Here is a 25553-nt window from a genome sequence, read left to right as displayed (position 1 = left end):
GCCCCGCCAGCAGCTGCCAGAGCTCCACTACAGCAGCCTCCACCCCCACAGACGGGGCAAGGCAGGGCCAGCCCTCAGGAGGGAGGCGACGTCCTCGCCATCATGGCGGCGCCCAGCCAGCCCGCCCCCGCGCCCGCCTCAAGATGGCGCCGGCCGCGCCGGCCGCGGAGAAGCGGAGGGGGGGAGGGCACTTGAGGCGTCACGTGCACCGCCGCGGCCCAATCAGCGGCGAGCGGCGCATGCGCGGTGGGCGGTGCCTGCGCTAAGATGGCGGACGATAAGGTGAGTGAGGCGGAGCGGCAGGCAGGGTTGGGCCGGGTCTGGCGGGGTGGTTCTGACGCTGAGGGAGCTTCGGGAGGGTTCCCTGTCCCTTGGCGCCGGACATGAGCCTACGCCTCTCTCCCAGGACTCGCTGCCCAAGCTGAAGGACCTCGCCTTCCTGAAGGACCAGCTGGAGAGCCTGCAGCGCCGGGTGGAGGACGAGGTGCACGCCGGCGTGGGGCAGGTAACGCGCTTCCCCGACCTGTGCCGTGGCCTGCGGGCCTCAGCGTGGGCCGGGCACCCGTCCTGAGGGGGTTTTGTTAAAAAATTCCCTGGGGAATGTGCCCGCGCTGCGTTCCCCACACAAGCCCACCCTGCCTGGTGGCCTCACTCTTGGTTCTTCTCCACAGGATGGCTCTCTGCTGGCCTCGCCCTTTCTCAAAGGCTTCCTGGCGGGCTACCTGGTAGCCAAACTTCGCTTCTCAGCAGTCCTGGGATTCGTGGCTGGCACCTGCACAGGGATATATGCTGCTCAGAACTATGCTGTCCCCAATGTCGAAAAGACAATCCGGGACTATTTGAGTTCGCTGAAAAAAGGTCGGGACTAGCAAGGAGTCCTTTGGCAGCGGTGACTGTAGGAACGGTACTCCTTAGTTAGCAGGCACAGAAGATTCCTAGGGCTTTCAGAGGCACGTCACCATCACCATTATTTTCCACTGGAAAAGGGCTTTACGCTGCATCATTGCAAGGCATCAGTGGGTCTGGTTATGGGGTATTTATTAGAGCTCTGTGACAGCAGCAATCACTCCACTAACCCACAGTAGCTTGGAAGCATTGGCGGCCAACGGTTTGCCAGCTGCTTTTTCCCCTCACCTCTCTCCCCATGCCCCTGCGGACTGAAAGGCTGCCTGTGACATGTCATCACGCTCACCACCTGTACACCCTTCCACTGAGCACACGCTTTGCCCTAGGAAAATGCATTGTGTGGCTTCCTGGGGAGGCTTGTAGTTCTTTTCCTAACAAAAGACAAAACCCTTCTCTTCCACCGCATCAGAAATGTAGCAGGTAACATCCTGTTTTAATCAGGCTCATTAAATTAATGGTATTTGGTCTCTTCTTGAATGTTCTAGGGTGCGAGTCTGTCTGGCCTGTCTGCACTGATAGCAGCTCGCCCTTGCTGGCTACAGCCTGAAAATGGTGATATTTGGTAATGCTGCTGGCTCTGCAAACCGGGTGCTCCGGAGGGGGCTGTGGGGACTGATGCTGGTCTTGTCTGTAGCCATATATGGCTCTCACGCTCCCCTCCTGACACTGTGCAAGGTGGACGGGACGATTCCCTTCAGCTCCTCATCCGTCGTGGTTCTTGTTGAGCTGACAAAACTGGTGTTCTCCCTCCTGTTCCTGCTGACCTGGGACCGGGAGCTGCTGGGAGTCGCCGTGTCGTGGCGCCACGTTGTCCCCTTCGCCCTCTCTGCCCTGCTCTATGCTGCCAACAACAACCTGGTGGTTCACATGCAGCTCTTCATGGATCCCAGCACCTACCAGGTCTTGAGTAACTTAAAGATCGTCAGCACTGCGCTCCTCTACAGCCTCTTCCTGCGCCAAAGACTCAGCGCACGCAAATGGCTGGCTCTTTTCCTGCTGGTGGCTGCTGGGGTGAGCTACAGCTGCGGCGGCCTGCAGGACCCTGGCAGCCCCTCCGTGATGCAGCTGCACATCACGCTGGTGGGCTTGTTGCTGATCTCGGTGTACTGCCTGATATCGGGCTTGTCTGCTGTCTACACAGAAGCCATCCTGAAAACCCAGGCGTTGCCTCTCAGCCTTCAGAACCTCTTCCTTTACTTCTTTGGGGTCCTGCTCAACTTGATCGCCTACTTCTGGAGCAGCGCAGAGGGTGGTTTCTTGGAGGGCTTCTCCTCCTGGGTGCTAGTGATTGTGGTCAGCCAGGCCATGAACGGCTTGATCATGTCAGTGGTCATGAAGCACAGCACTAACATCACCAGGCTCTTCGTGATCTCCTGCTCTATCCTGGTCAACGCCCTCCTATCCGTCACCCTCTTCAACCTGCAGCTCACCCTCCTCTTCTTCGTTGCCGTCTCGTGCATTGGCCTCGCTGTTCACTTGTACTACGGGGTCACGTAGCTGCTGCCTTCCTGCCCTGCGTGCACCAGGGCAGTTTTTAGTCGTTCCTCAGGGGTGTTTAGCGCTTGTGTTGGGGCTGGTGGTAGAAGCACAGCGGTGCTCTACTCCCTGCCCTTCTGGTTGCAGGGAGTTGTTACTGGTGGGTGCATGCAAGACTAGTGAGGAGGAAGAGTGCTGAAGGGGAAAGTGCTCTGTCCTTGTTTCCAGGGGGGAAGCCGTGCCCTGCTCCAGCCCGGCCAGGCTGCGTGCCATGGGGTTCCTGTGCGATCAGGTGCCCCCAGCCTTGAGGGTGGGTCCTGAGTGCCTCATTCATGTGGTGATCACCTTGTCAAGCTGCTTCCCCCATCTTCCCCGCACCAAAGAGCACCCACATTTCTTGTGCCTGTAAATGCTCCTGCAGTGGTAGCTCCACTGTGCTGCAGGCTCTGTGCGCAGGCAGCCCTGCTGCATGATGGCTGCCAGGGCAGCATTATTCTGAAGCTTTTTCAGCTCCTGTGGATGGTGTTTCCCGTGGCAGCGGGTCACATCCATCTGATGTGCCCAGCTGATCCCCAGCCTTTGGCTTCAGGGGAGCCTCAGCACTGCGGAGGTGACTCCGGCTGGCCTGTGACCCCTCTGAGCCCCTGGTGAGGTGTGGGGAAGAGGGTTTCTCCTGTGGGGTCTGTAGAGGTACCAGCCCTCTGCATGGGGCTGGGTGTTGCTGCCTGGAGCCTGGAGGCGTTTCTCGCACCTCTCTCTGTGGCTTTTCAGCCCACCACTTGCCCCAGCCCCTGGCTGTAGGGCTGCTGTCCTTAGGCCCCATTTCCCCCTCTCAGGCGTGGTGTTGCTGCTCTGTGCGGAGTAGGTGGGGAACAGAGGGATGTGGGAACAGTTTCATCTGGTCCCCAAAAGGGAGCCAGCCCCCAAATCTGTATCAATGCTGTGGCTAGTGAGTTCCTGGCAGGCAGAAGTCACTGCTGGCTCTGGCTGGGGTTATTAAAGTTGCGGTTGAACAACAGGTGTGTGTCTGTCCTCCCTGCAGGAAGGCATCTGTTTTGCTTGGCAGAGGTTTGGGGGCCAGGGGCACGTCCGAGCCTGACCACACTCATCAGTGGAGGGGCACCTGCTTTATTCCACATGGCAGCAGTCTGGGGACCACCAGCCCTCCCACCGTGCCCACTGTGTGCGGAGCCCGTGCACCCACAGTCCAGCAGCAGAGCAGAGTTTTGCAGGGGGGGCAGAGGGGTGAAGCGCTCCCCTCCTGCCAGCAAGCACCTGCTATGGGGCCAGGTTTCTGCGGGGAGCAGCTCCCAGGCAGGGCAGGAGGCCCTGCCCTCCGTAGCTGTCATAGTTGGGGCTGGCTGGTCACCTGGCATTAGGGCTGGTGGCTCGCTTCAGGGAGAGGGGGGTGTTTGAGGTGGCAGGGGTCCCCAGGCACCCCATCCTGCCTGCCAGGGCAGCAGTGCCTGCCACCCCAGCGTGTTGGCTCAGGGCGTCTGCGTGGTGGCATCGGCTGAGCTCAGCTGTCTGGCTTCCCGCAGCCGCTGGTTGTGTGCGGCGAGCTCCACGGCATCCCGCAGCACCTCCTGCAGCAGCACCCGGTACCGGCGATCCAGTGCCTCCCTCTGCTCCTCTGCCTGGTGCTGTTGGTCCCGGAGTACCTGTGGGGACACTGGGGGCTGCCTGGCATGGCTCTGGCAGCCCGGAGGTGTGTCCCAAGGCCTCCCTGCCCACCTGCAGCAGGTGCTGCCTGCATGCCTGCTTTTCCTGCCGGTGGCTCTGCAGCAAGGCCTCCAGGTCCCACTCGGCTGCCTCCCGCTCCCTCCGTGCTGCCTCCAGGCTCAGGCCGAGTGTGGCCACCTCCTGTTGCCAGCGAGCTGTGTCCCACTGCAGGCGACAGGGATGAGGATGAGGCAGCTTTGGGGCTGCCCTGCCCTGGGAGAGCAGAGCCAGGGAAGGAGGAGAGCCTGGAGCCCACGGGGATGGACTCTCTCCCCATACCCACCTCCCTGGTCACCTCCTGGCCTGGCGCTGCCCCATTCCTGAGCTCTCGCTGGAGGAGCAGGCAGTGCTGAGCCCGCAGCCGCTGCCTCTGAGCCTTGGCCAGGGCGTACTGGGCCTCCAGCGATGGGTACAGCTGGCAGAGAGCAGAGCCGTCTCGGACAGCCTGGGGACCCAGTGCTGCCGGTGCAGGGGAACTGCAGGCCCTGGGTGCTGCCCATAGCCAGGAGCAGCGGCCAGGGACCCGGTGGGCTCCCACTCACCGTGTCATCCCCAGTCAGTGGCCACGGCTGTGGCGCTTCGCTCGGTGAGGGCTCCTCCAGCGAGCCCTGCACTGCGCTCTCCGGGGTTCGGCTGTCCCCTCCCTGGCTGCTCTCACTGGCACCCGCTCCTGTGTGGGGAGAGGGAAGGAGAATGAGGGTGGCGTGGTGGGGCTGAAGAAAGCAGTTTAAACGACACACCAAGGCCTCTTCCAGCCCCACCAAAGTCGTTCCCCACCATGTAACGCGATGCTCCGTGCCCACATATCGGCCACCCAGCCATGGGACGCGTGCCTGTCCCCACGCTCTGGACCTGCTGGTTCCAAGCTGGCACCGGTCATGGGCATTTGGGTTCTGGGCTGCTGGCCCAGCAATGTGTTCCCTGTGGAGACCTGGTCCTGTGGGAGCAGGAGGAGATGTTATGGGGACATACCGGGAACAGGATTCAGGGTTTCTCCTGCCACTGGGTTGTCCCCGGATGAGGGCACTGTGGCTTGACCTGTGCCCACCTTGGCACTGAGCTGATGCATCTGGCTTGTCCCGAGCTCCTCGGCTGCTGCCTGCTTCTTCTCCCACCTTTGGCTCTTCAGCACCTGCAAAAAGAGGCTGGGGGTCCTTGCTGGGGTGCTAAAGATCTCCAGGCATGGCATAGCTCCAGAGACACATCCCACCCTGCCACTGTCTCAGTCCCCAAGCAGACAGCACCCAGCACCTGCCCTCAGTGCTGCACGAGGGTCTTGACACCGGGATGGAGCCCGGACCTCATCCAGCCAGGGGAATCGGTGCCATCCTGGTCCCATCCGGTGGCCAGGGACATTTCCCCACCTGCAGCTCCCGCAGGGCTCTCCGCAGCCGGGCGATGGCCACCTTCTGCTCGGGGAGGCCAGCCCTGGCCAGCAGCTCCATCCGCAGCCCACGGATCTCCCTCCGACGTGCTGCGACCTCTTGCGTGGGGTCCCAGAGGGTGGCTGAGATCGTCTTGGCCAGCCCCTTCACCCGCTTGGCCAGCCCCAGGGCCGCCAGGGTCTCTTCTCTGGAGGTGTCTGGGAGAGCAGCAAGCCCTGGGCAGGGGCCGTGGGGGTCCACCAGCACAGGGACATAAGCGGAGCCGGTGTCCGGCTTCCAACAGCTGCAGGTGTCCCCGGGCAGTGGCTGGGGTCCGAGTGCCAGGCGTGGGGCAGGGGAAGGGGGAAACCTCAGGGAGGGGGCACCCCCAAAGCAGTGTCCCAGTCCCAGGGGCTACCTGGCAGCGTCACGCAGAGCAGCAGGAACATCAGGCTGTTCCCCTCCAGCAGCCGCTCCACAATCCAGGGCAGGCAGCTGGTGTCAGGCGGGGGGTGGCCAGTGGCCAGTGCCCTGCGCATGGGATGAGAGACATGCCAGGAGAGGGATGGGGATGGGACCCACACGGCTGAGCAGGCTGAGCCCCGACCCACAAGAGCTTGAGGATGGGGTTAGCCAAGTTAGGAGCTGGGAGCCACCTGAGGGGTGGTAGCAACCCCATGGCTCCCAACCATGGGCTCCTGTTGGGGTGTCCGGGTCCCTCCTGATTCACCTCCAGGTACCAAATTCCCCCCCGGCCACAGGGGTGCCGGAGAGGGGACCTGGCTCAGCCCCAGTGCAGAGCCACAGCTCTGGTACGTACGGCTCGGGGCAGGGCCCGACAGTGCCAGGGGATGCCAGGATCCTGAGAGCCGAGCGCTGGCGCCTGCTGCCTTCCAGCTCCCGCTCCACGGTGAGAGTGAAGAGGCTGCCTGCGCTGGGGAGAGGCCGGAGCGTGAGCGGGGCTGCAGCAGTGCCTGGAGCCAGCCCCGCACCCCGTCCTTCCCGACCCTGTGGGATATAGGCTGAGTCCCTCACCCCTGCATGGCTGAGCACCCATCTGCGGGGGGCTGCAGCGCCGGCACGGCACCCAGCCCCCAGGCGTAGATGCTGATGGCAGTTTGGGCATCGGGCACAGCGATTTCCATTGCCTCCTCCACCACCCTGGAAGCAGAGGGAGACAAAAGCCAGCGAGGAGGGTCAATCCACCCACCTCCTGCATGCCCGGGCACCCTGAGGGACACCCCTGGCTGTCTTCTGGCTGGGCGCCGTGCTCCCTGCCCAGCCACATGCTTGGTGTTGGAGTACCAGCCCCCCGAGGGGTAGCTGCCCGACCACGGGGCATCAGGTACCTACAGGCCCAGGGGCGCCACATCCATCACTTGCAGGGCTCGGCCGTCAGGACGGAGCAGGTCCCAGGCTTTGTCATGGGCGCTGACCTGAAATGGGGCTCTGTTAGGTCGGGGGCGCAGAAAGAGGGTGGCTGCTGGCATCCCACACCCCCCCAGGTTGCTTGTGGCCATGCAGAGGCAGGGGCTGGGAAAGGGGAGATCTCGGGGTCACTTCCAGCTTTTCCAGCCCCGGGACCAGCAAAAGGCCGAGCCCTGGGAACGTCCGAGCCTTGCATGGAGCATGGCAGGTCCCTGGCAGCATCCCAGAGCCAAAGAGCAGGGCTCAGCCTGGTGGAAGGAGCTGGTATCCCTCCTGTGCCAACCAGGCACATGCTGGAGGGAACCCCAGGCGACAGGGAGTGGTGGCCAGCAGGAAAAGCCCAGCCACAGTGTGGGCAGGAAGGTGTTAGAGAGCTCCACCTTCCCACCATGCTGCTGGAGCCTGGAAGATGCCCCATGGACAGCCCAGGCTTCCGACACCCAAGAATTCCTGTGAAGAGGTGAGAAAACCTGGGATCTGAAGGTATCCGGCTCCCAGTCAACCTCCAGCGTAGGGGACTGGATGCCAGTACTGGGGCAACATGCGCCCCTTGGAGCAGCAGGGTCGGGTCAGTGGCAGAGGGGGAACAAGACCCCCCACCCCAGCTTTTCCTGCCCTACCTGGACCAGGCTGACAGTTTGCAGGCTCTGTGCATCACCCCCCGCAGCCTCCAGTTCTTGGAAGACGGTGTCAATCACCTGCAGACAAGCCAGTCAAGCTGGGAGTGGTTGGTTTTTGGCACCCGTGGCTGGGTCTCGCACCAGTACCAGCAGGACTGGGGTCAGTCGGATGACCCAGGAGCCCAGCACTGTGCAGTTGCAATGTCCCTTCTCCCTGTCACCTCTCTCCTGCCATGCCCTCTGCCCTCACCTGCCAGACGATGCTCTGGAATGGCAGTTGGGTCCCAGGGCCATGGGGGGCCCACAGCAGCAAGGACACGCTGTAGCCAAGGGGAATCAGGGCCAGCTGGGGTCTTGCCAACTCCAGGACCTTCTCCTGGTAGGAGAGACGTAGCCAGCAGAGCAGGGATGGCATGGCACAGCCAGCATGGCATGGATGGACAGCACGATGCATGTGGCCCAGCACAGAGGGCATTGGCATGGATCGGCCGCAGATGGTACGGCACAGGTAGCACAGCATGGATGGCATGGTGTAGGTGCACAGCATGCATGGCATGGGTGGCATGGATGGCATGCCATGGCATGGATGGCATGGCATGGATGGCATGGGACAGCACACCGGAGAGAGCACGGCGTGGGCAGTGAGGCACAGGCAGCATGGCAGCCATGTCCCAGCACCCAAGAAGAAACGGGGAAGGGGTGAGAAACACCAGCAGAGCCACACACAGAACCAAGCCCTGGGTCTCCGGCACGGCCTGTGACACCTGAGGAGCTGCCAGTGGTGCCCAGTGCCTCTGGGACCACAGCAGCGTGCCCCAGCCCACAGCTTGGGCCAGCATGTCCCTGGGTCCTCTGGCTGGGGACAGGAGTGCAGAAGAAGAACTCAGGGCCCACAATACCTGTCCTGCGTCCAAACGGAAGATGCCATCAACAGTCAAGCGGCTGTCCTGGCACGAGGGAGGGAGCATGATAACATTCAGGTTTCCCCCATCCCGGTACAACCATTTCAGGCTAAAGGAGGGACTGGGCACACTGGGACGGAGATGGCAGGGGTGGCATGGAGGGCCTTGGTGCAGGCGGGGGTGGAAGGAGACCCCCACCCTTCCCCTGCTATCTGGTAACCCTCAAGAGAGCGGCCCATGGGGGTGTAGGGCAGGATCAGCCCAAGACCTCAGCACCCATCTGGGTCCCGAGCGTGGCCAGTGGCTGGAACTGGGACCCCTGCTCCTGTCTGGTTCGCTGGGGACACCCTCGTCCCCTCCGTGCCCACGTCCCCACCACTCTCACCTGGACCTCCTTCCCAGCGAAGAGAAGCTGCAGAGGGTCTTCGCTGCTGATCACCCAGCTTTCCCCTGGCCCTGAAAACACTGAGCGTGGGGTGGTGCGGGGGGAGGTCATCCCCACCTGCCCCAGCTCTGTCCCCCTCTGCAGCCCAGGGCCAGGTCCCAGGGCTTCCCACCATCCCTGAGCCCTCTCACTATGACCACGCTGCTCAGAGCCACCAGGGTGGGGAGGACATCCCTTCCCCATCACCACCACCCAGGCCAGCCCCACCAGCGTGGCCAGTGGTCCCAGTGCCACCACGGCTGTGGCTGCCACCATTAGCCCAGTTCCCTGGCATGGGGGTTCAGGCTGAAGGTGGGTGTCCCCAGCCCCAGCTCTACCTGCTGCCTGGTGGAGTCCCACAGCTGCTCGTACGGAGACATCCCGCTCAGCCTGCCGGGACATGGGGCAGACGGGCAATGAGATAGGTCCTGCCCCACGTAGGCAGCGCCTGCCAGGAGCTGGGTCAGCCCCTGGGGAGGTGGGCAGCGTCTGGCCGTGCTGCCCCCAAGGCAAGGGACAGATCCCTCCAAACCACCATGTGACGCCCCCTACAACAGCACTCACCTCCATAGCGTCCATGCCCAGCTCCGTACCGGCAGCCCTTGAGCTGCTGTTTCGGATGGGGCAGGGGATGGGGTTACACGGGGGGATCGTGTTCCCCTGCATTATTAATGGGTGTCGGGCGCAGTCACGTGGGCAGAGCCAGGCAGGGACCGAGTCCAACCTGGGGACACCATGTTCCGGAGGCTGAGCCCCGTTGGCCGAGGAGTCAGTGGGGCTGTGGGAGACAGGCGGGAGCTGGGACCCACTCACATCGTTGGCGTGCTCCTGGCTCCAAGCAAGAGGGACATCTTTGCAAGCAGAAGACAGGAGATGATGGACCTTATGAAGATTTTTCTAGAGACCAGAAGCAACCACAAACCACAGAATCGCATTTATTGGAGATCAATCATACCAAGAAAGCACAAAAGGAAATGGTGAAGCTGAGTCTCTGTATTTCTGTGGAAATACAGGCTGTGGGAGAGAGGTCCCAGGACAGCCCCTGCCCCTTGCGTTTGGGAAGGACCAGGTACAATGAGGAGACACACGTGTCCCTCCACCTGCCACCGCTCCCCCTACAGAATGAGACTACAACAAGACCTGCCTCCCCACACCCCTGCCTGCCCAAATGTCCTCAGGCGTGAGGGTGATGCCAGGCTGAACGCAATCCACCATTGTGCCTGGGGCTCCATCAGGAGCAGGGTGGGGTTGTGCCTCACGTGGGTGCTGCTAAGGGAAAGGAAATCTTCGGACGCTGAGACACAGGGATTCCTCCTTCCCCATCCATTAGACAGCGGCTGCCGCTCCGTGTCGGTCCAGGAGCAAGGCTGAGCACCAGTCCTCAAGGTGAAAATGCAGCCACCTGGTGTACACGCGTCCCCGTGGGTCAACACAAGCAGAGCACCCATCTAACCACCAACGATGCTCCCACGGACACAAGCACATGGGCGGCGCGGCCCCATCCCTCCCCTCCAGCCGCTCAGGGTGGACGTGGGATGGTGGGACAATCCCACACCCCCACCCTCGACCCACGGGCAGGCGCACACCCGTGTGCCCTCCAACGCGCAGCAGACCCCAAGCCCACCACGGACCCACGGCTGGACCCTGGGCCCTGTTTAGCCCCTCTGCAGCTCCAGCCTCGGGTCTTTCCACGCTCCGGTTTCCCACCCACCAGCTAGTCCCACCTGTGTTTGCTCACAGGACACAGAATAGAGTGAGGTGACACAGACAACAAATACGCAGGAAGAGATTTTAATGCGAAGGCAGGACAGACCATGGGGACAAAGCACTGGCCAGGCGAGCACTGCCTACCTACGACCAGCCCCCTTCTTCCTCATCTCCATCTTCCCATGCTTGTTCCTTCCCCACCCACCATGATCCTCCCTTTGGTCCTTCCCATAAGCGCTCCCTTGCTGTCCCTCAGCATCCCATAACCAATTTTCTCTTTACTATGAAACATTTTCTGAATGACCCAGAATAAACCCCGTTTCTTCTTATCAATTAAAAAGTTTCCGGTTGAACCTCTTCAACATCCCACTTGAGGGGTTCGTCCACCAGTGCTATGAGAGCTCACGTCTCGGTTGCTGTCTCTGTTACCTCCCGCTCATTAGCGTTTGTGTATAGGTTGTTTAATTTACTCATTTTCCTACCTTTTGTGGGTTTTCTCTTACGCTGAATAGCAGTTAAGCAGACAGACATCCTCACAGCCACAGCCCAGCCATGGCCTCAGGTGAGGAGAGGTGGAGGATCAGCAGAGGGGCTGCAAGGAGGGCTGGGCTGGGGGGCACAGGGCCACCGGGTGGTGGAGGGGCTCTGGGTGGGGACCACCGGACCGCAGTGAGGTTTGGGGCATCTGAGCACCACTGGCAGCCGTGCAAAGATGCTGGAGCTGAACCCCTCTTCTTCGGGGCGGGTGATATCACAGGGGCGATGGGTGCAGTGTCAGGGCTTGGGGCAGCCGGAGTTGGCCATAAGGAAAACCCCTCTGGGAGGGCGCAGCCCTGGGGCAGAGCGCGGCCAGGGGCTTTGCTGGGGGGTTCCCCCGAAATTTGGATAGGCAAAGCCACAGCCACTGTGGGATAAATGCTGGGGACGGTCCCGCTCCACTGGGGACCCTGGACTGGGAACACCCAGAGAGCCCCTCACCAGCATTTTGGGGGTCCTGTGAGTCTTCCCACGGAGCTCCTGGCCTTGCAGCCCCTGGGGCTGAGCCCCTGCAGGGAAGCACTGGTGGGAACAGTCACACGTCCCCTTCACGCTCTGCGGCAGGGCCGGAGGAGCCCAGGCCTGGACCTGACCAGGCAGACAGCCCCGGCCACCCCGAGCAGGGCGAGGGCAACGCAGATGGGGGCAATCACCGCAGCACTGTTACACTGCAGCACCGAGACTGGCACGTCCTTCACCAGCCTGCCCTGGTAGCCAGGTGGGGAGCGACACGTGTAGTCCTGGGGCCACCCCTGCCCAAGGTGCCCCGTGCCCGCCAGTGCCTGCAGCGCCCCGGCCCCAGGGCAGGAGCAGTTGTAGGGGTTGCCAGCTGCAGTCACATCCCGCAGGTGCCCCAGGAGCTTCACCTCATCCCATGGCAACTCCGTAATCGAGTTGTTGTCTAGGTGGAGGGTGTCCAACATGGGGTAATTCCTGATGGAGGGGGCAGCCTGCAGCATGTTTTGGCTCAGGAAGAGCTTCTTCAGGGAGCTGAGGGAGATGTCTATAGCACGCAGGTGGTTGCAGCTCATGTCCAGCACTTCTAGACCGGGAGGCAGGGGTGTGAGGACTTCACCCAAGCCAGTGTCGGACAAGTTAAATATTCGGAGGGACACTGGCCACTGGCAGGATGAGGATGGGTCTGCCATGAGCTGGTTCTGGCTGAGATCTAGATGCTGAAGCTCGTGCAGCAGCTGCACGCCTTCGCACACGCTGTGGTAGGACGTCAGGTTGTTGCGTTGCAGACTCAGTACCTGGAGCTGAGGGAAAGCCCCGTCGCAGAAGGCGGGCATCAAGCTCTCATCCCCAAGGCTGTTTTGGGCCACGTCCAGGGAGCGCAGAGCTCGGAACACCCTTCCAATGTCACAGGGCAGGCTGGTGACATGGGACCCAGTGACAGCCAGCTCCTGCAGGGTCTCCAGCCAGCTGCTCAGACTAGAGAAGTCCTGCTCGCGGCCCGTCAGCGGGGCAGACGTCACGTTGTGGAAGCGCAGGGACAATATGGGCAAGTGCTGGTCGGCCATTTCATCCCAGTTGCCTCTCCCTTCGAAAACGCAGCTCTCAAACGCCAGCTCCTGCACCTGAGTGTAGGAGAAGAACCTCAGGACTCGGGCAAGGAGTATCTCAGGCACCAGGAGATCACCAAAAATTATTTTTCTGATGACGAGGGAGCCCAGCATCTCAATGGTGGAGGGGTCCAGGTCGCTGATGGGGAAGGCTACGTATCTTTCCAGCTCTCCCCCCCGGAACTCCACAACAGAGGCTGCAAGGCACTGGATGGCGCTGCTTACGCTTTCCTGGGACAGGTTGTAGCACACACAGTACTCCTCAATGCGATTGAAGAAGCACCTGCCTTCTGCCTCCGACAGCCCCAGCCCCAGGAGGAGGAGGAGGACGGCCACATTCATGGCGCACAACCTAGAAACCAGGAGAGCAACAGTGAGAGGCGGCAGCACTCTTGTGGCAGCTGAAGGGACTGTTCAGCTCCAGCTGGCTTTGGGCAGGGAAAGCCCCAGAGAGCCACCCCGCATGGACACAGCAGTGTCCTCATCCCTCCTGCCCAACTGGGCCCATCGCACCCCCTCAGCAGCCGCCTGGCCGCTCAGCCGTGGCTCTGGGCAAAGCTCAAGTGACCAGCCAAACACCCAAGAGCTCCCAGGCAGGGTGTTGGTGGCACTGGTCTCACCCCACCCCAAAAGCAAGGCAGGGTGGCTCCTCCTGAGCTGAGCTCCGCGCTTTCCCGCCTAGGCTGCCTCGCCGCAGACTCCCCCTGCCTAAGTGACCAGGAAACCCTACAGATCACGAGAAACTAGAAAAGTAGTGTTTACGGACAGGGAAGCCAGACAGATCCGTCTGACCGCAGAATGGGAGAGCCACAGCTCTGTTTGCTCTTCTGCATGGCACGCGCGGCAATCTGGGGCAGGAAATTGCAACAGAGGGCTTCATATTTTCCTTTCTCAGCAACCTGTTTCATTACCAGCCTCCACGGGGAGAGCAGAAAATAATTCCTGGGGGTCTGTACGCATCCCTGTCAGCATCAAGCATTGCTTTGCTGCCCAGCTGGCGGGCGAGTCTTATCAAGATTGCACAAAAAAAAGAGCAACAAGCAAAGATTAAAGGCTCCTAAGAATGTGCTGACTCAGCTCCGTCCGAACACCCCAGGCGGGGCGGTGGCGAGGAGTCTCTGGTGGTCTCCAGTCCAGCCTCCTGCTTCGAGCAGGTCTGTTGCCGGCACTAGCCCCCATCAGCCAGAACTTTTTCTGGCCACGTCTCAAAAACCTCCGAGGATGGAGCTCTCCGTACCTTTCCATGTCCACCCTCCCGGGGAGCAGGTCTCCTCCAGCACTTGCACGAAGTCCTCCTCTCTGCGAGGGTAGCACGAAGCCGGGGTAAGTTTGTCCAGTGACTCACCCGCCAGCTCACACCGAAACGTTACCCTACCCCGCCGCCGCTTCCTCCACCCGCTGCCAAATCCAGGGCTTCGCTGTCAAAGGCGCTGTGAGCTCTCTCCTGCACTTGATCCTGCCCTGCCTCCAGCCGGATGAGACCTCGGTGCCTGCAGGTGTCTTCTCGCTGCCGTTGGGGCTTCCGCCACCGGTCCTGCCTGCCTTTAGACCCCCGGGGCTGGAGGGCACCTGGTGGCAGTGCTCCCGGGCGCTGCCCTTGCTCCGGCTGCGTGACTTCCTGAGCGGGATGGGGACGGCTGCGCCACTGGAAGCCACGTGCCACGCAGCAACCGCCCCGGTCACTTCTGCTTCACCTCCCTGCAGCAAAGGGATCTTGCAACCGCCCGCTGGGACCTGGGGAGGTCTGAGCGCCACTGCTGCTCGCTCTCCCAGGAAGGATGAGGGAAGAGCGTGCAGTCCAGATGCCCTAAATGCACTCTGGGGACCAGCCCAAACACACCTTTGCTTCCAGATGCTCTGGGCTTGCTGTGGCCACCGGGTGCTGAGTACCCTGCGGGAGGCAATGCAGAAGGTCACAGGGCTGTCATACCCTGTATCCAAACCATCCCCACATGCCTGTGTCCCATGTCGGATGGGGACGGGACAAATCCCCATCTGCTGTGTGCGCAGCCCAGTGCTGTGAAGGGCACTTCTTCACCTCAAGGTGGGCTTCCTTGGCAAGCTGGCTACTTGGCTTGGCCCGAGGAACTCACATCACTTGCCCCGTGCTGCTCTGGCAGCTGGTGGCTGTGCCTACACCAAGATGTTAACGTTCTCTATCAGTGAGCAGAGACCACCAGGCATTTGGAAAGATATGCCAGGGATTTTTAATTCGCCAGGCATTTCTCTACTTATGTCGGGTTTCAGAAAGTGCTTCAGAAAGGTAACAAAACCGCACAGCTAGAAGATACAATTCTCAGTCTGTTGTTAATGTGGCATTAGAAAGAGACGCTATCACTGCGACAACAGCCGGGGCAGGAGCCACCTGTCCCACACACTCTTGGCGCTCTGCCGGTGGGATGTGTGAAAGGAAATTTGCCTTTTGGTCATTACATCTACCGCAGCTCCTTTTCTTGGTCCTGGTGTCCCAGGCAGAGCGCTGCACTGCTTTGCTGCCTTTCCTTGAGCAATTTCCTGTGCAGAGGGGTTCAGCAATTCCATCATTCTCCTTCCCCATCCTCAGCTTACGCAAAACTGCTGCTTGTGTGCATCGTGGAAAAATCGTAGTGGCCCTTCTAAGTTCTCCTCGCTACTCCTTTGGGTGAGGTCAGCAGCTCTGTCTGGGCCTGGTAACTTTTAATTGCTCATTCCTGGCCACCAGCGGCAACTTCTCTCAAATGTTTTTTTGGGGAAGAGTGAGCCCTTCTGTCGCCTCAGTGGCCAGCCACACCCTGCTTCAAAAACATGGGCTTTTGGAGCCACCTTTTGGGTGATTACTTCCTTCTTCTCGTCACCACCAGGGAAGATGCCAAGATGCCAAGACCTTGTTGTCTTACGTTTCTGGTGAGTCTCTGGGCTTTTTTGGCTTCAACAAACATGCAATCCAGCCCCGTGCGTGTGGGCAGAAACCTCACCTGAGCCTGGAGGCTGCCTGGTTTCAGCCCTGCAGAGCCGTTATGGTTTGAGGAACCCACGATTTATTGTTGTTTAGACAATTATTCCATCACCAGATCACCCCTCCCCACCCGGGAAGGGGAATCGGGAAAACCAAGGAAACCTGAGGGTTGAAATATAAACAGATTTAAGAGAATAGACTACATAATTAACCTTAATAATACTAAAGAACCAATATGGATCCTGATACCAATACAGAATATGCAAAGATCATACTCAGCCCATTCTATCAGTAGGAAGCTGTGCACTCCCAGCAGTGGACAGTAAATATCAGACACTGCGAGCACTGCGGCTTTGGGAGGAAGGGAAGGGCTCAGGGCTCTGGCACCAGGGCAGGAGGCTCTCAGGATGGCAGCCATCAAGGCAGAGAAAACTCCTCAGCAAACTTTCTAATTTATACGGAATGTGACGTTCATGGTATGAACTAACCCTGTTGGCCAGCTTGGGTCAAGTGCCCGGGTCTCGCTCCTCCTCATCCCCACACCCGGCGAGCTCGGAAACACCGAGACCTTGAAACCCACACACCATCGCTGGCTATGAAGTAAATATTTTCACAAATTCGGACACTGGAGTCTTCTAAAAGTGCAGTTTTCCCAGGGATTAGAAGAGAAATCAGCCCTGTGTCGCCCCAACCGGGACACAGGCCGGAGGAGGGCTGGTTTCCCCCCGTGCCCGTGTCGATGTCCCCCTCTGCGGTCCCCGAGCCCCCTCCCGCCGCCGGGACGAGCGGGCGCGGTGGAGAGGACCGCCCTCCCCGGGGCTGCGGCAGCGCTGGACCCGCCCTCCTCTGCCACCGCCTCCTCCTCCTCCTCCTCCTCCTCCTCCTCCTCCTCCTCCTCCTCCTCCTCCTCCTCCTCCTCCTCCTCCTCCTCCCGCCGCCATGTGGGGCCGGCGGCGGCGCGGGGTCGGGCCCGGCGGCGGCAGCGGCGGCGGTGCGGAGGAGCTGCGGAGCCGGCGGCGGGAGCGGGAGGCAGGTCCGCCATGGGGCAGTACGGGGCCGGGCGGGTTTGGGGGGCCGGGGCCGGGTCCCCTCCCCATCACCCGTGGGGGTCGGTGCCGCCGGTGGGACCCTCCGCGGCGGGACCCCGACACAGCCCCTGCCCCATCCGGCCGCGCGTCCCGGGGGTGGGTGGCACCTGCGGGCTCCCTGCCCCCTCAGGGGAGCGTTTTACAGCCGTATTTTGGGTTTTTTTTGTTTGTTTGTTTGTTTGTTTTTAAATCCACGTGGTTTTTTCTGCCCTGGGTGCCCCAATTGTCCACGGTTTGGGTTTTCCAAGGTCTTTGCCTACGTGCACCGAGCCGTGGGTGCCTCCCAGCACAGCCACTGTGGTCCTCACGCCTCCGTCGTGCCTTTCCGCCCGTTTGCCCACCCATGCCTTCGCACACCCACGCATGCCCGGCCCCACAGCCCCGCAGCATGCGAGGTCTCGATGCAGTCACTGTCCTCCTGTGTCCTCACAAGGAGGTACAGGAGGTTTCTCCCCATTAAAAGGCTCTTTGGTGGGATGGAAAAGCATCTTGACCCAGGTAGGTGGTGACGGGGACCGATTCGATCGCAGCTCTCAGGAAAGCCCGGCGGCAGGAGCAGCTGGTGAGCAAGCGGCTTCTGCGGGAGGACACCGGGGCAGAGGAGGGTGGACAGGATGGAGCAGAGAGCGTGCCGGACCCTCTCTCGGAGGATGAGGTGAAGAGCATGATGTTCTCCATGGTGATGGGGGTCCCAGGGGTCTTCCCAGCATGTGGAGAAGCCTGGGGGGAGGTGGGTTTGGGAGTGTTTTGAGCTGCTGCCACACATGGTAAGAAACAATAAGGTTCTTCGCGACCATCTGAACTTGTGCCCTGGGGTTTCTTTGCCTCCAGGATTAACAGACTGAAATTCTAACCCTGGTGCTGCTTGAAATTCACCCATCTTTTAATTTTGGGATAGGTCCTTCAGCTGCTCAGGGGAGTGCAGAGGGGTTCGGAGGACAGGAAACAATCACTCAGCCACCTCCGCTGGGCTCTGCAGAACAAGGAGACTCAGCAGAAGTTTGTCAGGTCAGCCCAGGTTTGGCACTGCACAGCTGCCATCAAGGGCATGTCCAGAGTGGCCCTTTCTCCCAGTCATTGTGTGGGTGAGCTGGTGTGTGGCCGAGGGTGGGAAGGCAGGAGGTGACAGCACCCTTTGGGTTCCACCAGGCTGGACGGCAGCATCCGGACGCTCATCGGGCTCTTCACCAGCAACCTGGCCGACATGCAGATGGAGGCAGCCCGCTGTCTCCACGAGCTCTCCCACTCCAGTGACCCTGCTGTGGCTGAGGCGTGTCTGCCAGTGACCTCCTATCTCCTCACCTACCTCTCAGGACACAGCGTAGAGTTCACAGTAAGATCCGTGTTTATGTTTGCCAGGGCTCTGGCGCCTGATAATCCTTCGGTAGCAGTTGGGTGTTGGCCTCTTTTGGCGAGCCTTAGCCTACCTAACATGGGCCGCACAGGAGTGCTGGTGGCAAGGGGCCCACTGGAAGTCTCTAGTCCAGCCTTCTCCTTGGAGCAGGACGGTGCTAGCCCAGTGCAGCAAGGCTTTGTCTGGCCAAGTCTTGGAAATCTGGAGACCCCCTTCACTGTGCCCCATCCCAACAGCAGGAGGAGTTTGGTTCCATGGTGTTTGCACCTCCTTCCGGGTAGCTGCAGGCTGCTCTGAAATGCTCCCAAGCCTCATCTTGGACAGGCAAATCCTCCTGCCGCAGCCCAGGACGTGGGGCTTTTCCCCATTTGCAGTGGGTTCCTCCTCTTCAGCTCCAAGCTCCGTTTGGGGAAGCAGGGACTGCAGGCTGTGGCAGTTGGGCTCCATCATCAGACATGCGGTGGGGCCTCTTGACACAGGCAGGGCCTGGACGGGAGGTACCTTGGTGCCTGTGTGGGTGGGTAGAGCAGAAATAAAACATGCAGCTCAATCTAGATGTTTTAAAAGATCTCGGAAAAGCGAAAGAAATGAGCAGCTGCAGGCTGGTGGGATGCGGGGACAGCTACTTTGTCAGCTTACCTTCACGCAAGACGCAGGGAGGCTTTTGTCAAGGTAGAGCAGAGCAGCTGCGGCTCCAAGCCATGCAAGTTGATGTGGGCGAAGGAGTGAACAGTCGGAGTAGCTCCGGGACACCCGTGTGTTTTGCCAGCTGCCGAGCAGCGCCCCTTGCGCGGCGCGCTGTGCTCCTTTGAGAAGCAGGTGGGATCGGAGCGAAGGCATGAGACGGGGAGCCAACCCCAAGGTGACCGGTCACGTTTTGGCGCAGCACGTGGGCAGCCACCAGGAGAATACTGTGGAATTGGAGGGGTCTCAGGGAAATGTCGTAGCAATAATTAGAAGCTGAAGTAGCAGCAATTTGATCCCAACCTGAGCCAGATAGAAAAAGGATAAATTGAAGCTGATACAACTGGGAACGGGGTAGCTGGAGAGTATATCTATGTTTACCCCTCTGAAAACACCTCCTGCCCCGCTTGGGGGAAGCGTGTGCCTCAGTCACGGGGTGCAGGGACCTGGGGGCCTTGCCAGAGGAGGTGACCTGCTCTCTTGGGCGTGTTTCAGGAGCTGTGTTTGTACACGCTGGGGAACCTGGTGGTGGAAAGCGAAGCTGTGAGGAAACAGCTTCTGCCTCAGGGCATCATCCCAGTGCTGGCATCCTGCATCCAGGTGGGTGAAACAGCTCAGCCGCACTCTTCCCCTGCCCTGCCCTGGAACGACGCCTTTTCTTGTGCCTGCTAGACACCGGCTGGCAGTACAGAGTTCCCAGCCCTCCTTCCAGCTATGGCCATGGGCAGAGACCCCCTTGTGGGTGAGGGTCTCTCCTGGGCTTTCCTGCACTCTGTTTTTGGAGCTCAGCTCACCACCTTGTGGCCTCCTCCAGCTGAATCTCTCACATCCATAACTGCGGCTTGCCAATAAACAGTCTCTAACACAGGGAGCTGCAGGCTCCTCCCCGCTGCCCGCGTTGGGTCCAGCAGGCATACGAGGCCAGCACGGCGAGCAGGTCTACCCTGTGCAGCTCTGCGTGCCGTGTTTGGGCTCCTGGATCCCGATAGCTGCAGCCCATGTGAGTCTGGGGAGTAGGGGGGGGGGATGCAGATCAGCTTTGGTGTGGCCACAGCTTGCCCTTATCCCTCCCGGTCCCCTGCTGTGCCCCCCCCCCCCCCCCCCTCTTCCCCTGGCGCGGAGAGACTGCGCTACTCCGCTGCTTGGTTTGGCGTTCCAAAGAGGTACAGCCCTCTCGGCACCCCAGCATCCCCCCGGCGCTGTCATACACGATAAGCTCCATTCTGTTTTGATTGCAGTCCCCCCACGAGGCTGTGCTGGAAGGTCTGGGCTACGTCCTCTCGCAGCTCCTCCAAGCCAAGGAAGCCCCCACAGAGATCATACCGTGAGTCCGACCCTCTTAACCCTGCATCAGGATGGGCCCTGGGGACCGGCGTGGTATTTACGTGCCAGGCACAACGACACCTTCCCCGTCCCAGTGATATTAATAGTTCAGAGCAGAATTCCTACCAGAACTGTGGAGGTTTTGTTGCAGATTGGGGCACGGGACCTGACTCTTCTCCCTCAGCCTCATCGGAGCAGACAGCTCTGGTATTTTGGTAAAGGGCAGTGTTGGGCAGGGTAGGCTCGCAGGGAAATTCTGGTTTTATTCCTCTCATGAAGGAAAAAGATCAGCTTGACAGCTTCTCCCCAGTGCCAAAAATGTTCTGTCAGGCTCGGCCACAGCCAGTGGGAGCTTGTGCTGGGCCTGAGGGATGCCTGAGGCTGCAGCCATTAGGTAAAAGTCTCTTCCAGGTGTGTTTTCGGAGCATGTGGCCCCCAGTACAGGGGAGAGCAGCCCCCTGCTCGGTGGCCTGGGCTAGTGTCTCCCTGTCTGTCCTGCTTGTGCTCTGGCCTGTGCCTCCGTTAACTCTGCTGTTCTGACCCCAGCTTGGTTCTGGACTCTGTTCTCCCCCAGCACATGCTTCGACTGGTTTGCTCCGGCCTCAAGGCTGGGACAGGAGCAGCCGTGGAGTTCGCATGGTGTCTCCACTACATCATCTGTAGGTAAACACGCTTTTCTCCTAATTTTGAGTTCCCAGGGGACAACCAACCAGAGGGGCATGAAAGCTCAGTGTCCTGCAAGGGGACCAGCATTGCCTCCCCATGGAAAAGCAATTTCCCTGCCATCCTGGGCATTCCCGCTCTCGTATGTGAGCACCCACATGCTGATCGCAGCATCCCTGATTTCCTTCACAGGGTGGTAACAGGTGGTAAACCTGAGGAGAGTGCTCCTCATCCTCTGAACGCCCCCCAATAGCCTCTCCATGTCTGGAGTTGTCCCCTGCGCTCCAGCTGGCCAGGCTGGCCACTGCCAACAATTTTTGCCTGCCTTGGCAGGGCTGCTCCGGTGCCACCCCCTTCAGCAGCCCCAACAGAAAGGAATATGTGGGTACTCAAAGAAGGATTGAGGCTGTTGTTTCCTGACCCACACAGATAATTCCAGTGGATCCGCGTTCCATGGGCTTTTCAGCTTTCTCATAAGCTCAGGAACAAGCTGCTATTCAAACACAAAATGGGCACTTATAGCGGTTCGGGAGAGCGCTCCACGTTTCCAGACTCCATTGTTTGGCTGTAGCAGTTTTCCCCTGCCTGAGCGCCGAGAGCAACCACGCTGTCCCTTCAATTTGCAGCCATACAGCCAATGGGGCACTGCTGTCGCTGGGGGCCTTGCCTGCCCTCACCTCACTCTTGCTCGACCTGGCTTCTGAAATCCCCCAAGATGCTCCCGAGGGCCTGGAGCTGGTGAGACTCGGGCAGGGTGCTGGCTGTTCTCGGCATTGCTGGTGGGGATGCAGACCAGCTAATGGGCTTTGTGTTTCCCACGGTCGCAGCTCGTCTGCCCGGTGCTGCGGTGTCTTGGCAACTTGCTGGCGGAGGAGACGGGCTGCGAAGTCCAGATCCAGGATGAGCGCCTGCTCATCGCTCTCTTCCTCATCCTGCAGTGCTTCCTCCAGCAGCACCCGTTCATCGTCCAGGAATGTCTCTGGCTGCTGAACAACCTCACGGGTGAGTGTCCCAGGGGGTTGTCACCAGAGCCAGAGCTGCTGCCAGGACCTGCCTCCATTGCTGGCAGACTCGTGGTGTCTTGTCTACAGAGACCTCTCTCAGAAACCATGATCTTATTGACACATTCCTTCCCCAGCGGACAAGCCCTTCTTCTGCTCTGCTCTGCTCTCCCTGGACTTGCTCCCGGCCCTGCTGCAGCTCCTGCCGTGTTCCCAGATGGCCTGTGTGTTGGTAAGACCTCACCTCGTGCCCCAGGTCTGGGGGGGAGGGGAAACAATGGACTTCCAGGAATGTAGATGACCACACACGTGGTGCTCAGGTTGGAGGATGGCTCGGGGCAGTAGCTTGACAAAAGTCTCATGTGGTGGTAGCATCACCATCCTCCTCCCCTGAAGTCACTAAGTCTGTATTTACCCTTGATGGAGTCTGCTTGGCATGGGGATGAACAATGCCTTGGGGTGGGGATGGAGAAGGCTTTTAAAGAGCACTCAAAATCCAGGTGGTTGGTGGACACATGGCTTTGGGGAAGCACCTGGCAGAACCTCCAGGACCTCCCAGGTCCTTCCCAGAACATAGGAAGTTCTCTGGAGCTCTCCTAAGCCTGTCAGGAATCCTCTGCCCACTAACAAAACCTTCATTGCTCGCTCCCTCTCACGGCTTCTCCGCTCAGGTCCTGACAGTCCTGTGCAATATAGCTGAGAAGGGACCAGCCTACTGCCAGCAGCTGCACCAGCAGTCTGCCCTGCCCCTGCTGCTGCCCACCCTTGCACTGCCCGACCATGAGGTGGTGGGACAGTGCCTGGAGCTGCTGCACCTCCTCTTCCTGCACTGGCCGGAGGTAAGAGCTGTGGGGGGGTGCCTGCCCCAGAATCAAGCACAAGATCGTAAAGCCAGGGATGGGGATTATTATCACAATTTAAGTAATACTACCTTCAGTCCTTGCCACGCTAGCCCCCTACTCCTCCGCACCCAGAGACATGCCCGAAGGGGGGGGGACACTTGTGTGATGCAGTGGGTGGAAGCCCTTCTTGTGTCTCTGAGGAGTTCCTTTTCATTGACAAAGATCATTTTTGGGGCAGGTTGTTTGTACCCTTTGAGGTTCAAGCTCTGCACACATCCAGCCAGCAACCAGCATTGCTGGATATACCTGGCTTGGGGCTTTAGTGTTTGGTAGGGCTCTGGGGAATTCCTTTAACCCCAGGCCATACATTAGTGGCTCTGGGCAGACAGGATGAGCTGAAGCAGCTACTCGGGTGGCAGCTAGCCAGCTCTCACCCCCCTCCTCTCACACAGGCTGCTGCTGATTTCGTCAGGCAAGGCGGGCACCGGGCCCTTGAGCAGCACCAGAGCACCCCAGAACTGCAGGAGCGGGTGCAAGCACTGTTAGACATGGTCGGGCAGCCCCTGGGAGCTGCCGCCTTCGGTCCCTGCCACACCACGTTGTCTGCCTTCTCCTAGGCCACTCCACCTCCCTTCCCTCCCTCTGCACTCCGGGGAGGAGTAAACTGTTTGTTCACCCTGTGCCCTGCTTCCCCGAGGGTGGTCAGGGGTCAAACCGCCAGCTGTAAGCACTGGGTGCTGGCTGCATGGGGACGCTGGTCCTTGGCAAGATACGTCCATTCCCGTCCTCATCACCACCTCGTTGCCACCCATGCCTCCCCAGAGCTTGGTCCAGGGGCAGAGCCTGGCTGCAAGCCAGACAGACGGGCTCTTGATGCCAGGGAGGTGGTGAATAAACCCTGCTGGATCAGCTCTTCCCTCCAGCATCTCTTTTTGGCTTTAAACCCAACATGTGAAGCTCAGGGTAAGCACGTTGCATTTATGAGATTTGATAAGTTAAAGATACACATGTTTTACATTAAAGATCATCAGTCAAGTCTTCAGCACATGCATGTTTACTGTCTGTCTGTCTTCACACCTTGCTTTTCACAATGTTCTCCAAGGCCTTGGCCACTTCATCCACGGTAAGGTTGTTCAGCGGCACGCTTTTCTCCTTCCCAAATTCTGCAGGAAAGACAGGGTGAGAGGGGAGGCAGGTGTCTTTGTCCTTTTCTAGTTCAAGGGCAACCCAAAGCCCCGCTTTAGGTTTCCCAAGCGCCACTGGCATCACAGCCCAGGCTCCCATCACCACCCTTTTGCACCCACCACTCCCCCGTGTGCCTCCCTGTACCCAAGTTATCGCTTCCACCTTCTCTTTGTTCTCACCCTTTCCCTTGCAGAGAAGCCAATGCAGCCTAACACACTTCTTTGCCTCTTTTTGTTAACTTTTGCTAGGCAGCAGCTGGGCAGAGGCCACCACCACCACATCCCAAAGCAGCCTGGTGGCTTTTGGCCTGCTCACATCAAGATGCTCACCAACACTTCAGTAAAACAGCGCTGAAAAACTTGCTGTTCCTACACCAGCCCTACCCGGGAGTGTATTTCCCTGAAAGTCACATACAGAGGAGAGACAGGCACTATACAGGCTCTGCTGGCCCCTGTGTTCACACTGGGAAACTTGCGCTTAAAGAATCTGAAAGGAAGTTTCTGAATTATTTTTGTCCAGCCCAGATGGCTGTAGGAATCATAGAATGGTTTAGGTTGGAAGGGACCTTAAAGATCATCTAGTCCTAACTCCCTGCCACGGGGAGGGACACCTTCCACTAAACCAGGTTGCTTAAAGGCCCCTCCAACCTGACCTTGAACACCTCCAGGGATAGGGCAGCCACAACTTCCCTAAGCAATTTGCTCCAGTGCCTCACCACCTTTATAATGAAGAATTTCTTCCTAATATATAATCTAAATCTCTCCACTTCCAGTTTGAAGCCATCACCCCTCATCCTATCACTACAGGCCTGTGTAAAAGGTCTCTCTCCAGCTTCCTTGTAGATGCCCTTCAGATACTGGAACGCTGCTATAAGGTCTCCCTGGAGCCTTCTCTCCTCCACGCTGAACACCCCCAACTCTCTCAGCCTGTCCTCCCAGCGGAGGGGCTCCAGCCCTTTGGAGCATCTCTGTGGCCTCCTCTGGCCCCGCTCCACCAGGTCCGTATTTTTCAAAAAGAAAATAAAGCCTTTACAGAGTATCTTTTCTGCTCCCTCCTTGGCATTTCACTGAGAATGCAGTTAAAACAAAGAAAAAACAGAAACATTTTTCTCCCACACCCTACAGGAGTGGGAGTTCACAGCCACAAGCTGGCAAACCACCTTCTGAGCCACAGGTTCCTTTTTTTGTCCTTTACCTTAACTCTAGCCCCTAACCCTACTGTAAGGGACAAAACGTCCCTCGCTATTATCACTGAACCACGCCCTTGCTGCAGACCGCGGGGCTCGGGCGCTGCCTTCCACCTGTCCCCAGGCAGTGGCTCCCGGCGGACACCCCCGCACTTACCGTACCGAGCCCAGAGCTTGGGCTGCACGCCGGAGCACTCGCGGATCAGGATGGGGAAGTCGGGATTTGCCTTCTTCAGGGTCACGTAGTGCTGCTCGATGAAGTCTCTGGGGAGGGAAGGAGGAACGGTGGATCCCCGCGGCTGAGCTCGCTGGGGCTGGAGAGGCCAGTGCCTCACTGCCTCCCGGCCGAGCCCACCCACTGTCAGGGCCCGCGGGGCAGTCCCCGAGCCCCCGCCCTGCTCCGCGGCTCCCGGCTCCGGCTCACCTGACGCCGCGGCTGCCCGCGGAGCGCTGGCACAGGTGGATGCGGAGCTCCCGCAGGCTGTGGCCCAACCCGCCCCCAATGCCCCTCACAGCAGCCGCCGCCGCCATCTTCTCGCTGCTCCAGACAACAACACGGGGGCGAGGCTTCGGCGCCCGCCAATCGCAGCGCCAGCCGGTCTCGACGCCCGCCAATAGCGGCGCCCGTCGGCCAGCAGCCG

At 59.8% G+C, this 25553-nt stretch overlaps 5 protein-coding genes and 1 long non-coding RNA gene across 6 annotated transcripts; 3 read left to right on the top strand and 3 right to left on the bottom strand.

Moving 5' to 3' along the window:
• Nucleotides 1-258: 258 nt before the first annotated feature.
• Nucleotides 259-1375, top strand: LOC309677021 (SLC35A4 upstream microprotein). Its single transcript, XM_082489691.1, has 3 exons — nt 259-282; nt 407-505; nt 672-1375. Exons 1-3 carry the CDS (start codon nt 268-270, stop codon nt 867-869), a joined length of 312 nt encoding a protein of 103 aa, XP_082345817.1. The 5' UTR covers nt 259-267; the 3' UTR covers nt 870-1375.
• A 2-nt stretch (nt 1376-1377) lies between these two features.
• On the top strand, nt 1378-3384 carry SLC35A4 (solute carrier family 35 member A4). The gene has a single exon (XM_082489690.1). It carries the CDS (start codon nt 1456-1458, stop codon nt 2401-2403), a length of 948 nt encoding a protein of 315 aa, XP_082345816.1. The 5' UTR covers nt 1378-1455; the 3' UTR covers nt 2404-3384.
• A 4471-nt stretch (nt 3385-7855) lies between these two features.
• LOC309677319 lies at nt 7856-9460 on the bottom strand. Its single transcript, XR_014269679.1, has 5 exons — nt 9407-9460; nt 9181-9232; nt 8804-8874; nt 8416-8463; nt 7856-7892 (listed from the first exon to the last, which is right to left on the bottom strand). It is a non-coding gene; the product is annotated as an uncharacterized lncRNA (long non-coding RNA).
• Nucleotides 9461-11634: 2174 nt separating this feature from the next.
• Nucleotides 11635-12993, bottom strand: CD14 (CD14 molecule; the record flags this gene model as incomplete). Its single annotated transcript, XM_082490251.1, has 1 exon — nt 11635-12993. One exon carries the CDS (start codon nt 12991-12993, stop codon nt 11635-11637), a length of 1359 nt encoding a protein of 452 aa, XP_082346377.1.
• Nucleotides 12994-16525: 3532 nt separating this feature from the next.
• Nucleotides 16526-23365, top strand: TMCO6 (transmembrane and coiled-coil domains 6; the record flags this gene model as incomplete). Its single annotated transcript, XM_082489974.1, has 12 exons — nt 16526-16619; nt 17205-17329; nt 17573-17682; nt 17824-18007; nt 19208-19312; nt 19951-20036; nt 20582-20698; nt 21325-21436; nt 21526-21700; nt 21837-21931; nt 22371-22538; nt 22994-23365. 12 exons carry the CDS (start codon nt 16526-16528, stop codon nt 23156-23158), a joined length of 1536 nt encoding a protein of 511 aa, XP_082346100.1. The 3' UTR covers nt 23159-23365.
• Nucleotides 23366-23499: 134 nt separating this feature from the next.
• Nucleotides 23500-25459, bottom strand: NDUFA2 (NADH:ubiquinone oxidoreductase subunit A2). The gene is made up of 3 exons (XM_082489973.1): nt 25337-25459; nt 25070-25176; nt 23500-23704 (listed from the first exon to the last, which is right to left on the bottom strand). The coding sequence occupies exons 1-3, from the start codon at nt 25441-25443 to the stop codon at nt 23613-23615; spliced, it is 306 nt and encodes a 101-aa protein (XP_082346099.1). The 5' UTR covers nt 25444-25459; the 3' UTR covers nt 23500-23612.
• Between the last annotated feature and the right edge of the window lie 94 nt (nt 25460-25553).

Source organism: Vanellus vanellus (assembly GCF_965231255.1).
Source record: "Vanellus vanellus genome assembly, chromosome: 13".
Lineage (NCBI taxonomy): Eukaryota > Metazoa > Chordata > Aves > Charadriiformes > Charadriidae > Vanellus > Vanellus vanellus.
This window is presented reverse-complemented; position numbering and strand designations above follow the sequence as displayed.